This window comes from Enhydra lutris, unplaced genomic scaffold (genome assembly GCF_002288905.1).
Source record: "Enhydra lutris kenyoni isolate GAN:26980312 unplaced genomic scaffold, ASM228890v2 scaffoldscaffold47, whole genome shotgun sequence".
Lineage (NCBI taxonomy): Eukaryota > Metazoa > Chordata > Mammalia > Carnivora > Mustelidae > Enhydra > Enhydra lutris.
This window is the reverse complement of record NW_019154131.1, coordinates 10,257,599-10,277,924: the sequence shown is the minus strand read 5'-3', so window position 1 is coordinate 10,277,924 and position 20,326 is coordinate 10,257,599. Positions and strand designations below refer to the sequence as shown.

The following is a 20,326-nucleotide window of genomic DNA, read 5'->3' as shown; positions in this document are numbered from 1 at the left end:
TGAGGAAACAGCTTTCAGTAGTGAAGTCTGCTTTGCAGGAAAATATCCAGGAATTGACCTACTCTAAAGTGGGCTGTGTCTGCGTAAGGTGACACCTTTTCTTCAGCACCTTTTGTTTTATGGGAACAGGAGGCCAGTTCAAGGCTTCTGAAATTGTTTATAATCTCAGTGATTTAACAACTACTTTGCACCTTGAAAATGGGAGAGGAAGGAGAAAGAAAAACCCAGAAAGTTCTTACTGTCAATCTCATTAACCTAGAAAAGTGGGGTTTTCTATGGTCACCTGGTAAGCATGGAAACAAAAGTAGAATGCAAGCAAACCAATCAGAAAGTAATTAAATGAAATTTGGAAGAGATTTGCTCTAACCACATGGTTCTACTCCATAAGGTCTTAGAAAAACTTTATTTGGGGGGGGGGGTTGGGAGGGAAAAGGTTTACTGTAATTTTTTAAAAAATGACCCTTAATAATAAGAGGACAATTGGTTGGGACTTGGATTTTTTTTTTTTTTTTTTTTTTTTTTTTTTTTTGGTATTGGAGTTTTATTTGAATAATGCTTAACTTTGGGGGCTTTGAGAGTCAAAACAGTTCTCTGAACATTAAACTTCTTCACAGTCTGGTCTCTTATGCCTTCCTGCCTGGTTTATTACAACAGCTGCCTATGTGGTCTCCCCACTTCTAGCCTCTTTGCCCATCTTCCCAGGTCCCTAAGTCTTCCTGTGTAACACTGAGATTGATTTTTCTAAGACCGTCATTTTCAAGAGTCTTCCTTGTTGCCTATGGTTTAAGGTCTGAATCCAGCCACCTGGTGTCCAGGGCTCTCTGCAGCCTGGCCACAAACTGCCTTTGCTTTTTTCCATCTCCTGTTCCCTGGTGTGAGCTCTGTTCTAGCCTGTGCACCGGCTCAGCCTTCCCTGTTCAAGGCCTTTGCTCCTCTACCTTCCTGCCTTTGCATGTGCTGTCTCCCCACTCCCTCCCTCCAAAACCTCTGAACTCTGAGGCCCCCATATTCACCATCTAGTCTGCACCTTTTGGCAGTTAATCATGCATAGCCTTGCATAGTGGCCTTTTCTGGTATTTACATCTTGTCTCTTCAAAGAGGTTTTAAATTCCTTTATGTCAGGGCATGGCATTCTCCATAGCACCTAAAGCAAAGGTAAGTATGAAATAGATACAAAATGTATATTTTGATGGGTATATTTTGATCCATCCACCCAGGAGGTAGGAATCATATAGCAGTTTATGTTAGGTGTTTCAACTTCTGTTTTTGCGAAGACTAGGAAAGTAATTGATTTATGGATTCAGTAGATACTGAAAGCTTAACAAACCAGTTGTCAGCCTGTTGTTGTTGTTGTTCTAATAAAATTATTTCAGCTACACTTTATTTTTTTCCCCTCTAAGTGCAGCCAGGAGTAGGATAAGGGAACAGTTTCATCCTTCCAATGGATTCTGCAGGGAATTGAGGAAATGTTGATTAGATCATGAAATCTGTATGTGACACATCTTCAAAAAGGAGACTGTCATATAGATGGCACGATTGAGAGGCATAAATCTGCAGCAAACAATGTGCAGAGAGAAAGGAATCCAGATTTTCAGAAGAGAAGGCTAGGAAAAAAAAAAAAAAGTATGACTGCTTCTACAGATGGGCTTCTGGGAATAAAAGCCCTCTAAGAGCCAGTGAGTAAATGCCAGGGAGTAAATTTTCCAAAAACAGTCCTAGAAAGCTAAACCATACATTTGTTATCTTTTTTCCCCCTTGAACTTGAACCTTCTCCACTAACCTGTACTTTTTTTTTTCTTCCGTCACGTTCCCTTCTAAATAAACTAAGAGAGATATCCTGTAATCCACGTCACAGAAACGGATCAGGATCAGACAATCTCACAAGTTTCTTCCAGTTTTAATATTTTGTGTTTCTAGGGTTGCTTTGTGCCCCATCTTTGTGGTGACGGAAAGGCTGGGGCTATCTTTGTAACATCAAAACCAAGCTTGACTATAACTCCCTGAGCAGAGGCAGACAGAAAGAGGGGGAAAAAAAAATGGGCCCAGTCTATTTCTAAAAGCCCCAGCCCATAAATTCTCTTGAGAAAGGTATCAAATACTGAGTATGACATCATTAGAAAAAGCATTCGTGGGCTAGAAGGATCTCAGGAAGTGGAGCCGCTGATGGAGGCAGCTGTCTTTGGAAATCAATCACTTCAAGGGTTCCATGAATAGCATGAAGTACCCTCCGATAATCAGTTTTAACTGTCGGTACCAACCTCTTAAGATTTTTGGAACTATTAAGATTTTAAGATTGTGGTACTTGTTTATTCTTAAGGAGAGAAGGGGACCGGTTGGGGGGTAGGCAGGGCAGGGGGGCGGCATAAGTCTTGGATCTCATCTCCTAACCTTTTTCTTTTCTTTCTTTCTTTCTTTCTTTTTCTTTCTTTCTTTCTTTCTTTCTTTCTTTCTTTCTTTCTTTCTTTCTTTTTTTTTGTTCATCCCTTGCATAATGCAGCTTATTTTTTTGTTACAGTGTTTGCATTGAAACGGAATCATCATTGTCCAGGAACAAATGTGGTCTTTTAATATTATTTGGGAGAACAGCGGGACTCGAGCGAGTTGCTAACAGTACAATGGCTCGCTCGGGCTCCTGCCGCCTAGCTGTAGACATGTTAATTAATATATTTCTCTGACACCTAGGTGATTGAAATAGCAATTAAAGAGTAATTAAAATGTTTACTTCTTGTAGGAATGTCAACGAAGATGTGGAATATAGCAATTACCTATGACGGATTAGAGGAAGACGATGAGGCCTTTGAAGTGATTCTGAACTCCCCCGTGAATGCGGTTCTTGGCACAAAGACAAAAGCTGCAGTGAAAATTTTGGACTCAAAAGGAGGTATTCTTTGATCCTCATCTCGAAATCAGGAGCTGTCCTGGTGCTCTAGCTGCTTGCTTTCAACAGCCAATGTGCCTGATAACGCCTTCAAATCAAAATGCTTAATTTCTTGTCAAGAAAGCAACCTCGGTCATGCTGTAGGCCCTTTATTCTGCTTTCTGCTTCATGTGGTTTTCCTCCTGCTAAGAACTAGCATTTGAGAAAAGCAACAAGTCAGTGGCGTGGTTGTTTTTTTTTTCCCCTACCCGTTTGTTGTTCTCACCCAGGGGGAGACAATGTTGGTGAGAATCTATCGACAATTATTTTCCCCCAGAATTTGTAGGGCTGTAATTATCTTCCTCTGTTAAAGAGAGCTCTTAATGCCTCAAATCTGAATCCCCACTGTAGTGTAACCAGGAAAATTCTAAGAGAGGAAGGAATTGGAGAGAAATTGATGTGAAAGATACATCTGGCCGGGGGATTCAGGAGCAGCTGGGGAATATTCATGAATAACCTTGGGTTGCAGAGCCAAGTCGGTCCTGGACAGTATAAGTAAAAGAACAACCTGTGAACTAAACAAAATAAAAACCGAGCACAAGCCTTGGTGCTCTGATTTTTTTTTTTTTTTTCTCTGCTAAATACTTTCTACTTAGGTGTCTGGTTAGCATTTGACAAGCGTCCAGTTACCACGCATGGACTCAGACCTCTGCTTTTACACCTGTCATGCCCCTTGGTATGTTTCCCTGCCTGAAATCCACTCTCCCCTCTTCTTTTTCCTATAATGAAAATAAACACTATCCCCTTGCCTTTATGAAGCTCCTATTTCCACAACATCTTTCCCCATCACCTTTATGGCCAAAGGTGGCCATAAAATTGGCCGACTCAAATTGATTTCTTTTTCAGTAGAACTTTCTGGTCGCAGTAAGTATATAAAATACGTGAAATACTTACTTTACACATGAAGTACACAAGAGCCACATGAGGGTGAGGGTCGTGGGTTTAGATTTTTGTCGTATGAATTGGAAGTGTTTCCAATAGAAGTAGTTCCATTAAGACTTTCTGGCTCTTTGTTCTGTAACAGTCGAATGCTAATTTTTTGTAACTGTTACTTGATTTCGCTTCTTCAGACAATCCCAGTGCCTACCTCTAGGAGACCTGGGAAAGGCTGAGCCTTTGCAGTGTTTACGAACTGACAATTGATCAGTGAATAAGCCTGAGGAATGCTATAACATGAAGGGACGTGAGGCAGTTTCCCCAGTACATGGTCTGATTATAAAATTATGACAGTGGTTTCCATTTGTCGTTTGTGAAATCAGTTTCATGACTTTATAACCACCCGGCAGAGGTGCAGAAGGGCACAGCTCTCCTGCATGGCAGCGAAGGAACAGCAAAGGAGTTTCTGGCAAATGGCAAAGAGGCAACATCTGGGGAGAAACCATCCATCTCAGTTTAAGGCCCTAGCTGCTGCAAGGGCTGTGTTGATGCGATCACTTGCCTATTGGTGTACAATGAACTGACCTGCCATCATTCATGCCCCCAGGACAGTGCCAGCCTTCATATTCCTTCAGCCCCAGTAAGCACAGCGCACCGGAGAAGAGCATTTGGCACCTGCTGTCCCCAGGGTCTTCCTCACCCACCACTTCTGGTTCCTTTCGTCTGGAAAGACGACCTCTTCCAACCTCCAAGCGGCTGGCAGTCACTAGGGGAGGCATCCGACAGGGTTTTCAGTCTCCAGATCTTTCTCGTATGAAGCTTAGGACCCGGGGGAATGGCATAACGGTAAGGACGGGGAACTTCTGGGATCGGAGGTATGAAGGACATTGTAAAAGAATGAAAAATATATTAATAAGTGTTCTAAGACACTGATGAAGCTGATTCGCATAGTGAATGGGAACCATGGTTCCTTGCACAAGCACGCAATAGGGGGCTTAAAAAAAGGGGGCCCCTTTTTTTAAAGATTTTATTTTTGCGTAATTTCTACACCCATCATGGGGCTCGAACTCAGGACCCTGAGATCAAGAGTCTGAGGCTCCACCGACTCAGCCAACCAGGTGCCCCCATGCAGTGCCTTTTGGATACAGATATCATAATGCTGCCCACTTCCTTAACTTATACTAATTGAAGTGATGAATGTACTGACTCATCCATCTGATTTCTGCTTTGGTGCCTTTGTGGTCAAAACAGACAGGGGATAACCAGTGACCCTAGAACAGAATGAGATTAAGTGATCTACTTGGGTGTGGAAACCATGGCTTTGACCTTATTGACACAGGATTCTAATTAGGCACATTCTCATGAGTGGATGTGTGTGTGAGTGTGTGTGTGTGTGTGTGTGTGTGTGTGTGTGTGTGTGTGTGTAGGTTTTCTTGGACCTCTGTGTACTATAGATATGCCAAGAAAATAAGGATGTCTTTTCTCCAGAACAAACTATGAGTGTATGAATCAACACTGGTAAGTTGTGATTAAGTCTAATGATTTTAAAAATTCTAATGATTTTGGCATGGAAAGTCTTAAGCAACACATGTTCTAACATTTTTTTCGACACTAACAAGGTCTAACTGAAAGGGTTTCACCCTGTTGCTGGTTATTATCTCAGCCAATTTTGGTCCTATTTTGTACTTTCTTGATTTCAGGTCTTTCCATCTTCTGTCTATAGAAATGGAACCGACATCATCTATAATGTAAGCATAGTCTGAGAGAATTGCTAAATTTCTTGTATTTATGAATGCAAAATATTTAGTGAAACTATTTTTAAAAAATTTCTTCTGTATTTATGTGTTTCTCTTAAGAGCCTGTTTTGACATTTGTTTTCAAGACTTTTATCTTTCCACATTAACCCAATTTTTTAATTGCTTATTTTTCCAACAGGCATTTTTATTTGTTCTCTGGGTGTTTGCTTTCTCTTTATTGTTGTTTTCTGGTTTCCTCCAGTATCACGGAATGGTTTCCCTGCCGCTGGAGGAAGACGGTTCCCCATCCCACAAAAGGAAGGCCAAAGTCTCCATTATGAGACAGACACAAAAGACAAGCAAATTGGCAGATAAGGTGGAATCCACAACCGACTCACACTTCCCCAGACAGGTAGGAAAATCTTCTTACTTCCTATTCACCCTACAACAGGCTGTTTGCTGGGCCATGAACCAGGCTTCAGGCTTGGGGATCACTCACTGAACACAAATGATGTCTAACAAACGAAGACCTGAAAGGGGTGAGTGTGTGATCAGCTCACGTGAAGTCCAATCTACATTACCTCGCCTTCCCATAGGACCCGCTGCCCTCATTTCCAAAGAACTGCACGCTGGAATTAAGGGGACTTTTGCACTTTCAAGAACACCTCCAAGAGCTGTACGAGTGCGATGGAATTGCCTGGAAAGCTTGGAGCCCCCATACCGAGGTGGGACACGGGACGAGCCGCGAAGGCAGTCTGCTTGCATTATGCTCTTTGATAAGCTGGTAGACAGGAAAGGATCTGAGAGCTCAGGCTACATCCTCCTGCCCTCATTCTGCTTTGAAGGTGAAGAGGAAAATACGGCTCAAGGGGTGTTTCAGAAATCACAAAACACATTCATTAATTGATACAATTAAAGCAGGTGTTTACTCATTTTCTTTAATCATCAGAATGTCAAAAGTGTAAATCGAAACAGTGCTGACTTCAGTAGTGTTTTCTGCAAAACGCCATGGCATCCCTCAAGGTGGAGAATCGGGATAAGGGCTGACGTCCTTTCTGGTGACAGAACTACTCAAGTTAGGGGACTGTGGGACTCTTTGTGCAGAGAGCAGACTCTGGAGGGTAAAGACCATGATGTGAACGTGGACAATGTTTTTCAGGTGGCGGAAGGTAAATCCTGCCCAGCTGGGTGGTACCGTCACTCGGGGTACTGCCACTCCCTGGTCACAGAGCGGAAAGGCACCTGGAACTCAGCTGCCCGAGCTTGCAAGGAACAGTAAGAAACCCTCTTTCACATTAAGTAATGTTTTCTTTCATACTCTTTCTATTTTCTCATGCAATTGCAGGGTTGCTGCATTCTTTGGAGCGTTGAGTGTCCAATTTTGTTTTAGGAAACCCAGGAGAGCTCTATAGTTCAGAATGGATTCGAGATTGACCTTGATAATGCGTAGTGACCTATCTCTCTACGTGGAAACCGTGATTGCGGAAATTCTATGTTCTAGCCTCTTTTGGTCTTCTGGAGAAAAGGGAATTTTTCTGGGTCGGCAGCCTTGCAAGTTCTATCTTTTTTTAAAAAAACTAAGTACAGATTCTTGTCCACTGATTTGGAAAATACATAGCAGTGAAGGGTCTTATAGTATCCGACTTATGACAATGCCAGAGACAGCGATGATTATGAAACCAGACAAGTCGGACAAAGTGTCAGTGGGTAATGGAACACTTAGTGAAGGATGACCTGTGGTCAGATCATGACAACAAAATTTATCTAGCCCAGAAGGACTTTAAAAATGCAAACATACCTATCCCCGCCCCCCCTTTTTTGCCCACCTGGATATTATCCAGAACAGTGCAATTAGACTAATATTCCCCATGGCTGGAAATGGAGACTAGAGAGACGTCCCTGGTGAAGGGCAGTCAGACCTTGCACTTCATCAAATTCCAGCCGTTCTGCTTATCTAAAAACACTGTTAAGAAAGAGAAAGGGTGAATCACATTTGGCAAAGCTCATCTCCAATAGTCCAGCTGATCTCGGTCTCAAACCCAGAAAATACCAACAATTCCTATCAACCAGTAACAAAAAGACGACCTGATGAAAAAAATAGCAAATGACTTGGAGACTTCGTAAGGAAAGATATATAATTGGTTGATAAGTGCATGAAAAGATGCATCCGCATTAGACAGCAGGGAAGTGCAAATGAAAACCACAGTGAAATACCTCTTCCCACCCAGGATAAAATCACAAAGATTGACAATACCTAAAGAGTTCTTATACATGCTGGTGGCAGTATAAAATGGTACAACCGCTTTGTACTAACTGGGAGTTTTTTAAAGAAGGTTACGTACATTTATCCTGTGGCTTAACATCCCTAATCCTAGGTATTTACCTGAAGGAGATAAATATTTGTGCTAAAGGGGTAGCTCAGTTGGAGGAGCATGTGACTCTCGATCTTGGGGCCATGAGTTCAAGCCCCACGATGGGTGTAGAGATTACTTAAATAAATCAGAGTTTAAAAAATACACTAGAAAAAGACATTCACAAGAATTTAATAACAACTTTTTTAAAAAAAGAATAATAATAGTTTGCGTATGGGGTACCTGAGTGGCTCAGTGGATTAAGCATCTCCCTTCAGCTCAGGTCATGACTCCAGGGTCCTGGGATGGCACCCTGCCTCGGGCTCCCTGCTCAGCAAGGAGTCTACTTCTCCCTCTGCCTCCCCTTGCTCATCTCATGCTCTCTCTCTCTCACACACTCTGTCACATAAATAAATAAAATCTTAAAAAAATAATAGTTTAGGTCGTTTGTCTTTTTGTTGTTGATTTATGAAGGTTCTTTATATTTTCTCTATCAACAAGGAAATAGACAAATATTCTTCTTGTGATAAATCATTTTATGAATGATAAAATGGAATGAACTATTAAAACATCCAACAATGTGAATAAATCTCAAAAACCTATAGAGAGGAAGCAACCCAACAAAAAAAAAATGCATATTGTATGATTTTGTTTTCATGAATAGGAATAACTAATTTACTAGTTGGTGGTAGAAATAAAAACAAAAACAAAAACAGTTATCCCTGGTAGGGATTGTAGGGTGACTAAAAGTAGCATGAGGTAAGATTCTAGAGTGATGGAGAGGTTCCATGTCTTGCTCTGGGTGGTTGTAACATAGAAATATACAACTGTAAAAATTCATTGAATTGAATACTTAAAATGGATGCATTTTACTATATCTAAATTATAACTAGATTTTTATTTCTTTTTAAGATTGATTGATTTTAGAGGGAGAGAGGGTGGGCTGGGGAGGAGCAAAGGGAGAGGGAGAGAGAATCTTAAGCAGACTCTGTGCTGAGTCCCACTCTGGGCTTGATCCCACAATCCCAAGATCACCAGCTGAGCCACAACCAAGAGTCAGACACTCAACCAACCATGCCACCCATGCACCCCATAACCAGATTTTTAAAGAGCTAATTAAATATTTTAAGAGTCTATGCCGTTTTGGTGGCTCAGTCAGTTAAGCATCTGCCTTCAGCTCAGGTCATGATCCCAGGTTCATGGGATCGAGCCCCATGCTACTTGGGGAGCCTCCTTCTCCCTCCTCCTTTGCCTCTCCACCTGGCTTGTGCCTATTTGCTCTCTCTCTCAAAGAAATTAAAAAAAAGAAATCTTTAAAAATATATTTTAAGTCTTTTTAAAAACTGGTCAAATCAACCCCCCTTTTTTCACTGATGTATTTTATGTTTTAAGTAAGAGTGCTATAGAGTTTAATCAGTGACTTTCAGGTTTTTGTTGATGAGTGGGTGGTATAAAGTAAGGTAAACTATTTTTTTATTTTATAAATAATTATTGTTTAAATACATACCTTCCCATATTGCTGTATATTTAGGGACAATGAAGACATTCTTCCACCCAAATAACTGGGTGTCCTACTTTTATTTAAAATGTGTCTGAATGCATTGATAGCTCAGGTAGGAAGAGTGTTATAGATCTTTTTTCCTTCTTGAGGAAAGGGCTCTGTGTGGAATGAAAAGCTCTCTGATTCAGCACGGAGAAGATTGCAACATGTTCCGAGGAGGAGGAGGAGGGTGTGGTTGTGTATACTGACCAAAATGAGGAGGAGTGCAGGAGAGCAGTTATACTCTATCCAAGGTTACCCCAATCAAATTGCTGTGGGATTCGTTGATGAAATACAGATGAGCAGAGCAACAGAACCCCAAACCTCAAGCTTGAAGGCAGCCTTATTGTTCCTCTTCCAGGGGTCCTCAGAGGACAATGCAGCTAACTCTGCCGGCCTATAATGAAGCTCTGACTGGTTCTTCCTGTTATGAGAAGAGTGAAGTCCATGTGTACTGAGCGATATCTTTCCATCCCTTCATCACTGTTGGCCTCAGGTCACCGAGTATCTTTTCTTAGAAGGACTGTCCTTTACTCTGATACTATAATCTTCTTGCTTTTTGGTGTCAAAATTAATTTCTTTTGAAATCATGGCAATTTGTAGTAATACTGGCATCTTCCTGGTGACCAACCTACATTAACCCCAATATATATTTTATTTTATTGCTCCACCTAATTGCAGCTGGGTTTTAATGGTGAGTACAAAGAGTACAAAGACTAGTTATGCATCTATTAATTTTCTCATAAATCTAATAATATTATGCAATTCCCTCATCCCAGTAATAAACTTGAGGCTCGAATTAATTTAAAAGTCTAGCTACTTCCTCCTGCATTTGACCTAAGATCTCGTCTGTGACTTGGGTTTAAGCACGTTTACACCCTGACCCTTTTACTGTAGGCTGACCTAGTTCTACACGCCTTCTTGCCAATAACGCCTTCCTTTTATATTACACAGTACAGTTTACAGAATTCCTTCACCTGTATTAGCTTATTTGACCCTCCCATCACTTCTGTAAGGGAAGCATGTATAATTATCTACATTCTACAGATAAAACAAGAGATTTGGGGAAGCAAAATCACTTGCTGCGGACTTCATTTCTATTAGACTTTCCAAAATAGTTCCTAAAGGACCGGGGCTATCTCATCTCAGGTGAATTGAGAAGCACACCTATCTTAATTTTGTGTTGAACTAATCTAAAGTAGGTTTCAAAACTATGTATGAGTATTTTATATCTTTCATAGCAAAGATACACTGCAATTTTTATTGAATTATGGACCCTAAGTTTCTTTTCGGTTGGAATCAAAGTAATCTTTCAGAGCAAACCTAAGATACAATCAGATTCTCAGTTTATAAATTCATTCATTCAACAAATATTTCTTTGGGCACTTACTGTACTGGAAATGTCTAGGCCAGACTGCATCTCAAAGTATTATCCCCCGTATTGGCCCCACAGCCCAGTAACTAAATCATTCTTCATTCATCAAAGAGCTTCAGAGAAATTGACACTGTCTCCGTCCAGATACAACTGTCCCATATGGCAAGTCTTCATTAAAGATTTTTTAAATTTATTTGAGACAGAGAGAGTGAAAGCAAGAGAGGGCATGAGCAGGGGGAGAGGGAGAAGCCGGCTCCCCACTGAGCAGGGAGCCCCATGCAGGGCTTGATCCTAGGACCCCACGTTCATGACCTGAGGGACCGAAGGCAGACACTTAACCTACTGAGCCACCCAGGCGCCCGTACAGCAAGTCTTTAAGCCCTGCATTTTTACATCAGTGAGGTGTCATACAACCCTGACAATTCCTTCCCACATCTCTTTCTCACAAAGCTCTATTAAGAAGGTGAAAGTCACCTTCTTAAGTGCCTGGGTGGCTCAGTCCTTAAGCCTCTGCCTTGGGCTCTGGTCATGATCTCAGGGTCCTGATCTATAATTCCCACATCAGGCTCCCTGCTCGGCAGGAAGGCTGCTTCCCCCTCTCCCACTCCCTGTGTTTGTGTTCCCTCTCTCACTGTGTCTCTCTCTGTCAAATAAATAAGTAAAATCATAAAAAAAAAAAAAAAGGTGAAAGTCAATGGGGCATCTGGGTGGCTCAGTGGGTTGAGCGTTAGACTCTTGGTTTCAGCTCAAGTTGTGATTTCAGGGTCATGATCTCAGGGTCATGAGATGAGGCCCTGCGTCAGGCTCCTGCTCAGTGGGGAGTCTCCTTGAGATTCTCCTTCTCCCTCTGCCCTTCCCCCTGCTCTCTCTCTCTCTCTCCCTCTCTAAAAGTAAATAAATGAAACTTTAAAAAAATGTGCAAGTCCCTAAATTTCAATGGCAGCGTTTAGCTCTCATTGAGTTGATGTCTCTGGACCTAAACCTAAACAATGTGAGTTCCACGCTGTGTTTGTTGATTGCATATGTGAACACACAAATGGTATTTAGAAATAGTACAAATAGAAGGATATTTTGTGTTAGAATAACCTTTATAAAATCTATTACAGTAGTGATGGAAAATTTCCATCTCCCATATTAATTCAAGGGTATTAAATATCATAATCTAGTAGATCAAACATGGTATTATAAGTAATTTGTTCATATTACTTTGAAGTTATTTTGGTAAACTCTAGTTCCAGGGAATTATTTTAAGCTCTAGAACTGTGAGTTCTTTTGAGATATAAAACTGAGAAAAATTTCAGAACAAAAAAAAAGTTTTAAGGGACAATTCGAGTTTTTCCATCATATTTTAGAAAGAGACTATGTATCTGTCAGTAATAAAAACTCTTTCAAATTACACTTTATCTGTTTACCAGATTGGTCCAGAACTTAAAACATCTCTCAAATACCATTTCCTATGGCATTCCAGGATGTGTAAGAGAGGTAAAGATGAATACACATTGTATTTTGAAAGGATGAGAATGATTACCCCAAGAACAGTTAATACTAGTTATAGACATTTCAAAAAGTATCTAGCAGTAAGTTAAAAGCAAACTGAAAGGAAAAAGAAAAGATCTCCATATCCCTTTTGTTTGGTCTTTCTTAAAGAAATACTTTTGGACAACAGGGTTACCTCTTCAGTATAATTTTTCTCTGAACCCCAAGACCTCCTCTACCATTAAATGTTTATATTTACCCAATGGGCCTCCCTGCCTCCCCAGACCCATTACCTCTCAGGTTCGTTGTGTTTTCTTCTCCACCTTTTTGTCTTAAAAACAGGATTCTTCACTATATCAGACACCTGAATCTATGATAGCCCTGTATGTTGACAATACTGGAATTAAAATAAAAATCTTAATTAAAAAACATATATCAAAGGAAGAAAAATAGGTATTCTGGGAATTATCCATTCCTTCTATGATATAAAATTTATAGTTTTAACATTCCACAACTTGGGTATTTACCTTCTCATGAATTAATTTTAGGAGATGGCTTTAGATTTTCTAATTAGAATTAATATTAATATTAGTATGTTTTTGATTTGGTATCAGGGATATTATTCAATTCCGGGCTGTGTTTCCTGGAGTTCTCTTCCCTGACGATCCTTTACAGAGGGTCATTTGCAACACCCATGTTTCAAGAACAGCAAATTTTGCTTTCCTCCTTGTCCCTAATCAGATTGCTAACTCAACTCAATCTTTATCTCCAATCTCCTTTCCTCTCCACTGGTGTTTTATTATTTTTCCAACCCAGAGGAGCTAGACTCCTAGATTAGGTATTTCTTGAATTTACATATTGTAATCTCATCTGCTCATTTCCTTAGGCAGTCATTGTACATTTGGTAATTCTATTATTATAAATCATTATCTATAAAACCATTTTGTTTTCCCAAAGCAGTGTCTGGAACCCCTGCTGGCCTGGCCTTAAAGAGTTACCCTGAAATACATCTATACTTAATCAGAACATTTCAAAGAAGTAGATGTTTATTTCTTTAACTAGAAAAATGAAAGTTTCTGTTTTTATTACTACACTTTGAATGCCTTCAAATTTCAGAGCTGTCCAAAGAATTTTATTTACGTGTTTCTATATTTTATTTTTATATCTCTCTCTATACACATCTATACAGAAAATGTTCACACTATTTTGTATGTATATGGGCATGAAGGAAAAGGAACATTTTTGTAAAGTAATCAACATACCAGTACCTAAATGTTTCTTTTATAAATAACTATGGTGTAATGTATTACCTGTCCTAAACACAGCTATCTTCCCATCTTGCTCTTTGGGGATTTTTGCTTCTTGCAGCGACAAAGAAGAACTCAAACTTGTGCTTGACCAGCACAAATGGATTTTACAAAGTCTGTTTGTGCAGTAGTTTCAAGAATCTTAAAGCAGGAGATGTTAAATATCCTTGAATAAGCCCTGTTACCGCCTAATGATGAAGGTTGCAGTTACAGCTGTAAAGGCATTAGGGGCAGAGCAGGACGAGAACTCAGATCTCCTATGCTCTGTTCGTGCTCCATATTGACTGGGGCAGCCCCTCGAACCTTCCCTTGATCTGCATATTACACACCTTTGGCATTTTGAGATCTAAACCCTCAGCCCGTTAGAATTACCATATTGGATGTGAGAGGAAGGGAAGAAGTTGTGCTCTTCACCCGAAGATCTGCTGTCACTGCCAGATAGGAGATGACAGTAAACAATGAGGTAAGAGCCAAGTCACAAAACCCAAATCCAGCAGCCCGAGGACATTCAGAGAAAGGGTAAAGAGACTTACGTGTCTCAGAAGTCCTACAAGTCACCACTGCAGGACAGAACAATAAAGTACTGGTTTGAGTGGGAAAAAAATCATTAAGAAATGGATAAATTATGCTCACCATATGTGATCTGGAAAAACAGAGAAATGAACCGGAAGTTTGGAAAGACATCGGCAAAATGAATAAAATATCAGTGGATATTAACCAGGCAAAATCATGGTGACTTTGTCTCTTGTTTGAAACTTTTTATAGAAAAAAAAAAAAAAAAAAAAAAAAGGAGAAGATATGGGGTGGGGTAATTGGATGAAAGTGGTCAAAGGTACAAACTTTCGGTTATGAGATAATTAAGTCCTGGGAAGTAACGTCCAGCATGATGAATATAGTTAGCACTGCTCTAAGGAATGCTTGGAAGTTCTTGAGAGAGTACATCCCAAGAGTTGTCATCACAAGGAAAACAACTGTTTTTCTTTAAAAAAAAAAAAATATATATATATATATATATGTGTGTGTGTGTGTGTGTGTGTGTGTGTGTGTATTTAAATGAAATGATGGATGCTAACTAAACATATTGTGGTAATCATTTCACAATATAGGTAAGTCATGTCAATATGCTATACCCCTTAAACATAAAAGCAATTCTATTTGGGGAGGGGGAATGTTTATAGATGTTTACAGGAACACGTGCTTTAACTTCTACACTATTTATGAAGTTTTGACAGTGAGACCATGCTCATTTCATTGAGTATGAGCAAAGGGTCACAACTACGGAGATATTTGAGTAAATACACCAAGCATAAAATGTAGACCCCAAGTAATTTTATTTGAATACTTTGGGTTACCTTACTGATCAAGTTAACTGAATATTTGTCAAAATTGTGCCCATTTAGAGATAGACGCCCCGTGAAAGGAGTAATATTTTGACATTAATTTTTATAACTGAGTAGTTGTTGATTTTTCTAAAACAGATGTTTATAACCTATTGAATTTGTGTTTTAATCTCAGATAGTAATAAAATAAAAAATAAAAAAAATAAATCTCATAGTATTAAAAAAAATCTTACTTTCTTTTTTTTTTTTAAATAGTTACTTTTTTTTTTTTTTAAGATTTTATTTATTTATTTGACAGAGAGAGATCACAAGCAGGCAGAGAGGCAGGCAGAGAGAGAGGAGGAAACAGGCTCCCTGCTGAGCAGAGAGCCCGATGCGGGGCTCGATCCCAGGACCCTGAGATCATGACCCGAGCCGAAGGCAGCGGCTTAACCCACTGAGCCACCCAGGCGCCCCAAATCTTACTTTCTTTGATGTCACCAATCCCATCTTACAGATAGTCATTAAAGTAAAAAAAATAGAGTATTCAAATCCTGGAAAGTCCTTTCTATATATATATATATATATTTTTTTTTTTTTCTATTTTAAACCGGTTTGATTTCTGTTATGAATTTCATATCAACAGGAAAGTTGGGCTACTTGTCACTGATGCTGCCCTTTTTGTTTGTTTCCTTGTAGTCACATGGGCAGCCTTGTGACTGTTCTCTCCAGACAGCACATGCAATGGCTCTGGGACATCAGTGGAAGAAAGCCCTTTTGGATAGGTAAGTGTTTGTGCTGTACTAAGGAGGGAGGCGAGAACCTCAAGAGGGCATCGCCCTCCCATGGGCCAAATAATTGTGGCTTATAGTAACAATCAGGTGTTAGATGGTTGGACAATCTATTTTTTTCTTTATTGGAGGGGTGGAGGGTCTGTCTTTCAAAACTCATCTCGGGGCGCCTGGGTGGCTCAGTTGGTTAAGGGTCTGCCTTTGGCTCAGGTCATGACCCCAGGGTCCTGGGATCGAGTCCCACATTGGGCTCCCTGCTCAGTGGGGAGTCTGCTTCTCCCTCTGCTCCTCCCTTGCTCGTTCTCTCTCTCTCTCTCTCTCTAATAAATAAATAACATCTTTTTAAAAAATTTAAAAACCTCATCTTAATTATATACTACTGTGATTGGTAGACATCTGTCTCAAAGAAATAAACAATGTGGTTTGATTTATAGGTAAAAGAATTCAACAAATGCTATATCTAAAAGTAAAAAATTAGAAATAGCTATAAATAGGGGATAGTTAAATAAATTATGGTATAGCCATATGAAGGACTATTTAATATTTAATGTTTTGTAAGGCATTGAATATTAAAGACATGACAAAGTGCTTTATGTTTATTGTTTCATCTAGGACATATATGTTGGAGCATGTTATATATTAAAGATATGATATATTTGTGATAGGATGCTAAGTAAAAAAGCAGAGCCCAGAGCCATATGAAGCATAAAATAATTTAGAATATATTTAGATATTTTATGCATATATGCATATGATATATATACACATCTATGCCCATGACTTATACATATATAAAAACGGATGCCAAAGAACTAGAAATGTTTATCCCTATTGACAGTTATTGGTGGATCTTAATTTTATCCCTTGCTTTCTGAAGTTTTAGTATCTTCTTCAATTTTAACAACAATACAGATCTCTCAGATTCTATTTTTAGGAGTAGAATTCTGGGGGCACATCCAAGTCAGACTTTTCACCATCTGTCCTAGAAGGTATTGGATTTCAGGGAACAATAGTAAACCCAGTCTTGGCTTCTCAAAATCTCTGTCATACTTAGTACATCTCTAAATTCTGAAATTTTCTGAGAGTATTAAGATAAAGCTGGAGGAGTGGTTTTCTCTGCTTCGGTAATGACTGATTTCAAGGCTCTATTCCCACAGAATGATTAGGCATAACATCTCCTCCTGATCACTAACACAAGGAAAAAATCCAGAAGGAGACAGTAGTTCATTTTATTCTACCCCAAAATTACTGAGGGAGAATCATGGGAGAAGGTTATTTGCTACACAACTAAGACTGTTTTCATGGTTAAACTTGGTTGGGAGGTGTCAGACCATGCTCTTACAGGGGACTCTTTTCTCATTGTATTCTCTTTGTTTCTGCAATGAAGGAAGGTGAGGAGGAGGAATGTTTCTTTAAGAAAAATTACAACAGCTTTGCAACACTGAAGTACAATTTGTAGAGTAGCTAGTGAGAGTAGAGAGGCAAGTGGAGAAAAGCTGCTTTTTGTTGGAATTACAGCAGACGGAAAAAAACAACATTCCAGACTAAAAATAACACCTAGTTAAGCTACTTTCAAATATGAAAACCGAGACATTTACATAGTGAGAAAGAACAACAGTAGACAAGAGTATACCTGTTTCCCCGGGATAGGAGTTCTGTCTGTAGAGTGATGTGAGTAATAATTACTGTTTACCAAACATGTATGTATGTCAGGAACTTGACATGCATTATCTTATTTAATACTTAAAACAGCCCCTGATGTACTATGTTTATTGCCATTTCTTGGATGAGGAAGCTAAAATTTAGAGTGGTTAAGTAACCTGCCCAAAGATGCTCAACTAGTAAGTGGGGGATCCAGGATTTGGATGTGGATCTGTCTGATTCCAAAGCCATATGTTGTTTTTTTTTTAATTTTTAAATTTTAATTTTTTAAAAGATTTTATTTATTTGAGAGAGAGAGAATGAGTGGGGAGGAACAGCAGAGGGAGAGGGAGAAGCAAGCTCCCCACTGAGCAGGACTCTGGGATCATGACCTGAGCTGAAGGCAGGCACCCAAACGACTAAGCCACCCAGGCATCGCTCAAAGCTGTATGTTCTTACCTGTGTTTTAGGATTCCCAGGCCCTATTCTGTGTTTTAGAACGTAGGCCTGTGTTTGTATATGATTACTGAACTTAAAACAATAGACTGATAGGATATTCAAGCATAAATGTAATATTGGCCCATTTTTTGGTTCACATTAGGTTTGAATGACCAAGTGCGTGCTGGCCACTGGGAGTGGATTGGTGGGGAAGCTGTCACCTTCACCAACTGGAGGAAAGGACCCCCTCAACGTATGAAGCCCGGCAAGAACTGTGTTTTGGCGCAAAGACAAGGGAAATGGCAAACGCAAGACTGTAGGAAGGGCAAACCTCACAATTACGTGTGCTCCAGGAAAATCTAAATGTGGCTGATCTTACAGGTGCCCACTCGGGATTTCTCACCTATTTATTTACAGAATTTGTGCATATGGTTCAATACAAAACAAGGTGTCATGACTGACTTAGTACATTTTTTTTTTATCATAGTATATGAGTGATCTAGTAAAAAAAGGAACATTGAAGAATTGTTCCAGGAGGATTGATCAATGAGCATTTCTTTCAGGAAGAGATACAATTCTTGTATCTCAGTACCTTTCAAAATAAATACCTAAAGTATTATATGGTACAAGATTTACTTATTCCAGAATATTCCCACCCTGTCCCCACTCCATATCTAAGTCCTCACCAAGCTCATGGTCCTTGGATTTTTTTTGTCCCAAGACCTCAGTTTTTTGTCCCGTTCTGAAATCTGTCCTGGCAGAGGCTTGTACCACTCCAGTCTGAGGAAAGCTAACTTTACCAGCTCATTAAATCATAGTTGAACAGCAAAGGGTCGCTTTGTCCCTTTGGAATTTGAAACCTAAGATGAGAGGCTCGTGGATAAAAAAAGGAGAATTCTTGGGCACCTGGGTGGCTCAGTTGGGTGGGAAGCTGCCTTTGGCTCAGGTCATGAACCCAGAGTCCCAGAATCGAGTCCCTCATTGGGCTCTGAGCTCTGTAGGGAGTCTGCTTCTCCCTCTGACCTTCTCCCCTCTCATGCTCTCTCTCACTGTCTCTCAAATAATTAAAATCTTAAAAAAAAAAAAAAAGAGAGAGAATTCTCTGTGATGGAAAAGGAAGACTTTAGATGGGAGAATCTTGTATATGGAAGCTCATTTGCAAAGCTCTAGTTCAGGTAAGAATTCAGAGACTAATTCACGTCAGGGTCTACCCATCCCTACTCATGAGACAGAGCTCTTTTTCCAATAAAAATGTTGGCCTCGTACCTTCCCAGAGCTAATCATGATGTTTCCCCCGGCCTCACAGATTCATGAGAAATTGGAAGTAATGTGAACTTCTCTTTTCATTTGGGTATATGGTAAGAACTAACATTTCTCAAGGACATTTGGAATAGAGTTTATGCGAGTGATGTTTAACACATGGAAGAAAAACACTGCTTCCTCAGAAGTGTCCCAGTGAACAATGCTGATGAACAAAGAAAGATAGTACTGAAAACAGCACTTGAAAACCCATATTCTCAGAATGGATTTTGATATAACTTTGAGCCCTTACATCTCTACTATTTCTAGAAATGGCATGCTAACCCAATTCGGTAACATAAAGTCCCTTATGAATTTATAATATCAGCTGAATGAAACCTTTTTGTACAGTGAAGTGTGTTGCAGCCTTACAGGAACTCCCTTCTGAAATCAAGTTTTAATTACAGGAAATTAGAAATTTATTTCTGAAACGTGCTCAAAATTTTCCTCTTTTCTTAATCACCAAAAAATGCGGTTGTACCAAATGTAACTAACTTGCTCTATGAGTAGTTAAGAGTAATTTCAGAGTCAAGATGGGGTTACCAAGTAGACTAAAGCTTTGGAGCAGGTTTTATTAGACTAACACATTTGGTAAAACGAAAATAAATGGAAGAAATTCAGTCCAGTTTCTGGATATAAAACATGTCAAGCTTGTTTTATTTCTGCTCATTTATCAAGATTTTTGGTACTAGAAATATTTACAAAGAGAAGTGGGGATCACGTTTTGGCATTTCTACCTCTCACTTAAATTTAAAAGCATGGTGGCCTCGTGAGGCTCCTCACTTTAGGTATCCCACATAGGCTCTGAACTGATTACAACATACAGGTCTCTTGTGCAACACAGACACTCTCTGATATTTAACCAAAAGATGCAAAACCCACCCTCCATACCAGCTCCAGTCCTCTCTGATGCACTGGCCTCTGCCATTTGGAAAGGCTAGATGCCAGGTAATGTAGCAAAGAGTTGTTTACCTGAAGAATGATATCCTAAGAGGGAAAGTAAAAGCTCAAGAAATGAAGAGTTCAGAGGCCACTCCCTTCTAGAACCACAGAGCTATAGTAACTATTTAAAACTGGGAATCCAGAACCAGGGCTGTTATGGAGAAACTGATCAGCACGGTAGATTTTATTGTACTTATCTGCAATGACAATAATGTTTAAGTGTAATTGCAAATGCTAGTATAAAGAGAGAATGTTTTAGGATTTTTGTAGCAACTAGGAATACTAGGATAATATTTTTGAATGTTCCTGATCATGAAA

The 20,326-nt window shown here is 39.6% G+C and overlaps 1 protein-coding gene across 1 annotated transcript in view; it reads left to right on the top strand.

Moving 5' to 3' along the window:
• LOC111156629 (FRAS1 related extracellular matrix 1) overlaps positions 1 to 18,494 on the top strand; it is a 146,792-nt gene extending 128,298 nt beyond the window's left edge. Inside the window, exons 29-36 of the mRNA XM_022517628.1 lie at positions 2,732 to 2,881; positions 4,401 to 4,639; positions 5,494 to 5,541; positions 5,792 to 5,941; positions 6,126 to 6,254; positions 6,689 to 6,804; positions 15,597 to 15,682; positions 17,931 to 18,494. Of these exons, the coding sequence (XP_022373336.1) occupies positions 2,732 to 2,881; positions 4,401 to 4,639; positions 5,494 to 5,541; positions 5,792 to 5,941; positions 6,126 to 6,254; positions 6,689 to 6,804; positions 15,597 to 15,682; positions 17,931 to 18,130 (1,118 nt within the window). The 3' untranslated portion in view covers positions 18,131 to 18,494. The remainder of the gene's footprint in view (positions 1 to 2,731; positions 2,882 to 4,400; positions 4,640 to 5,493; positions 5,542 to 5,791; positions 5,942 to 6,125; positions 6,255 to 6,688; positions 6,805 to 15,596; positions 15,683 to 17,930) is intronic.
• Positions 18,495 to 20,326: the final 1,832 nt, after the last annotated feature.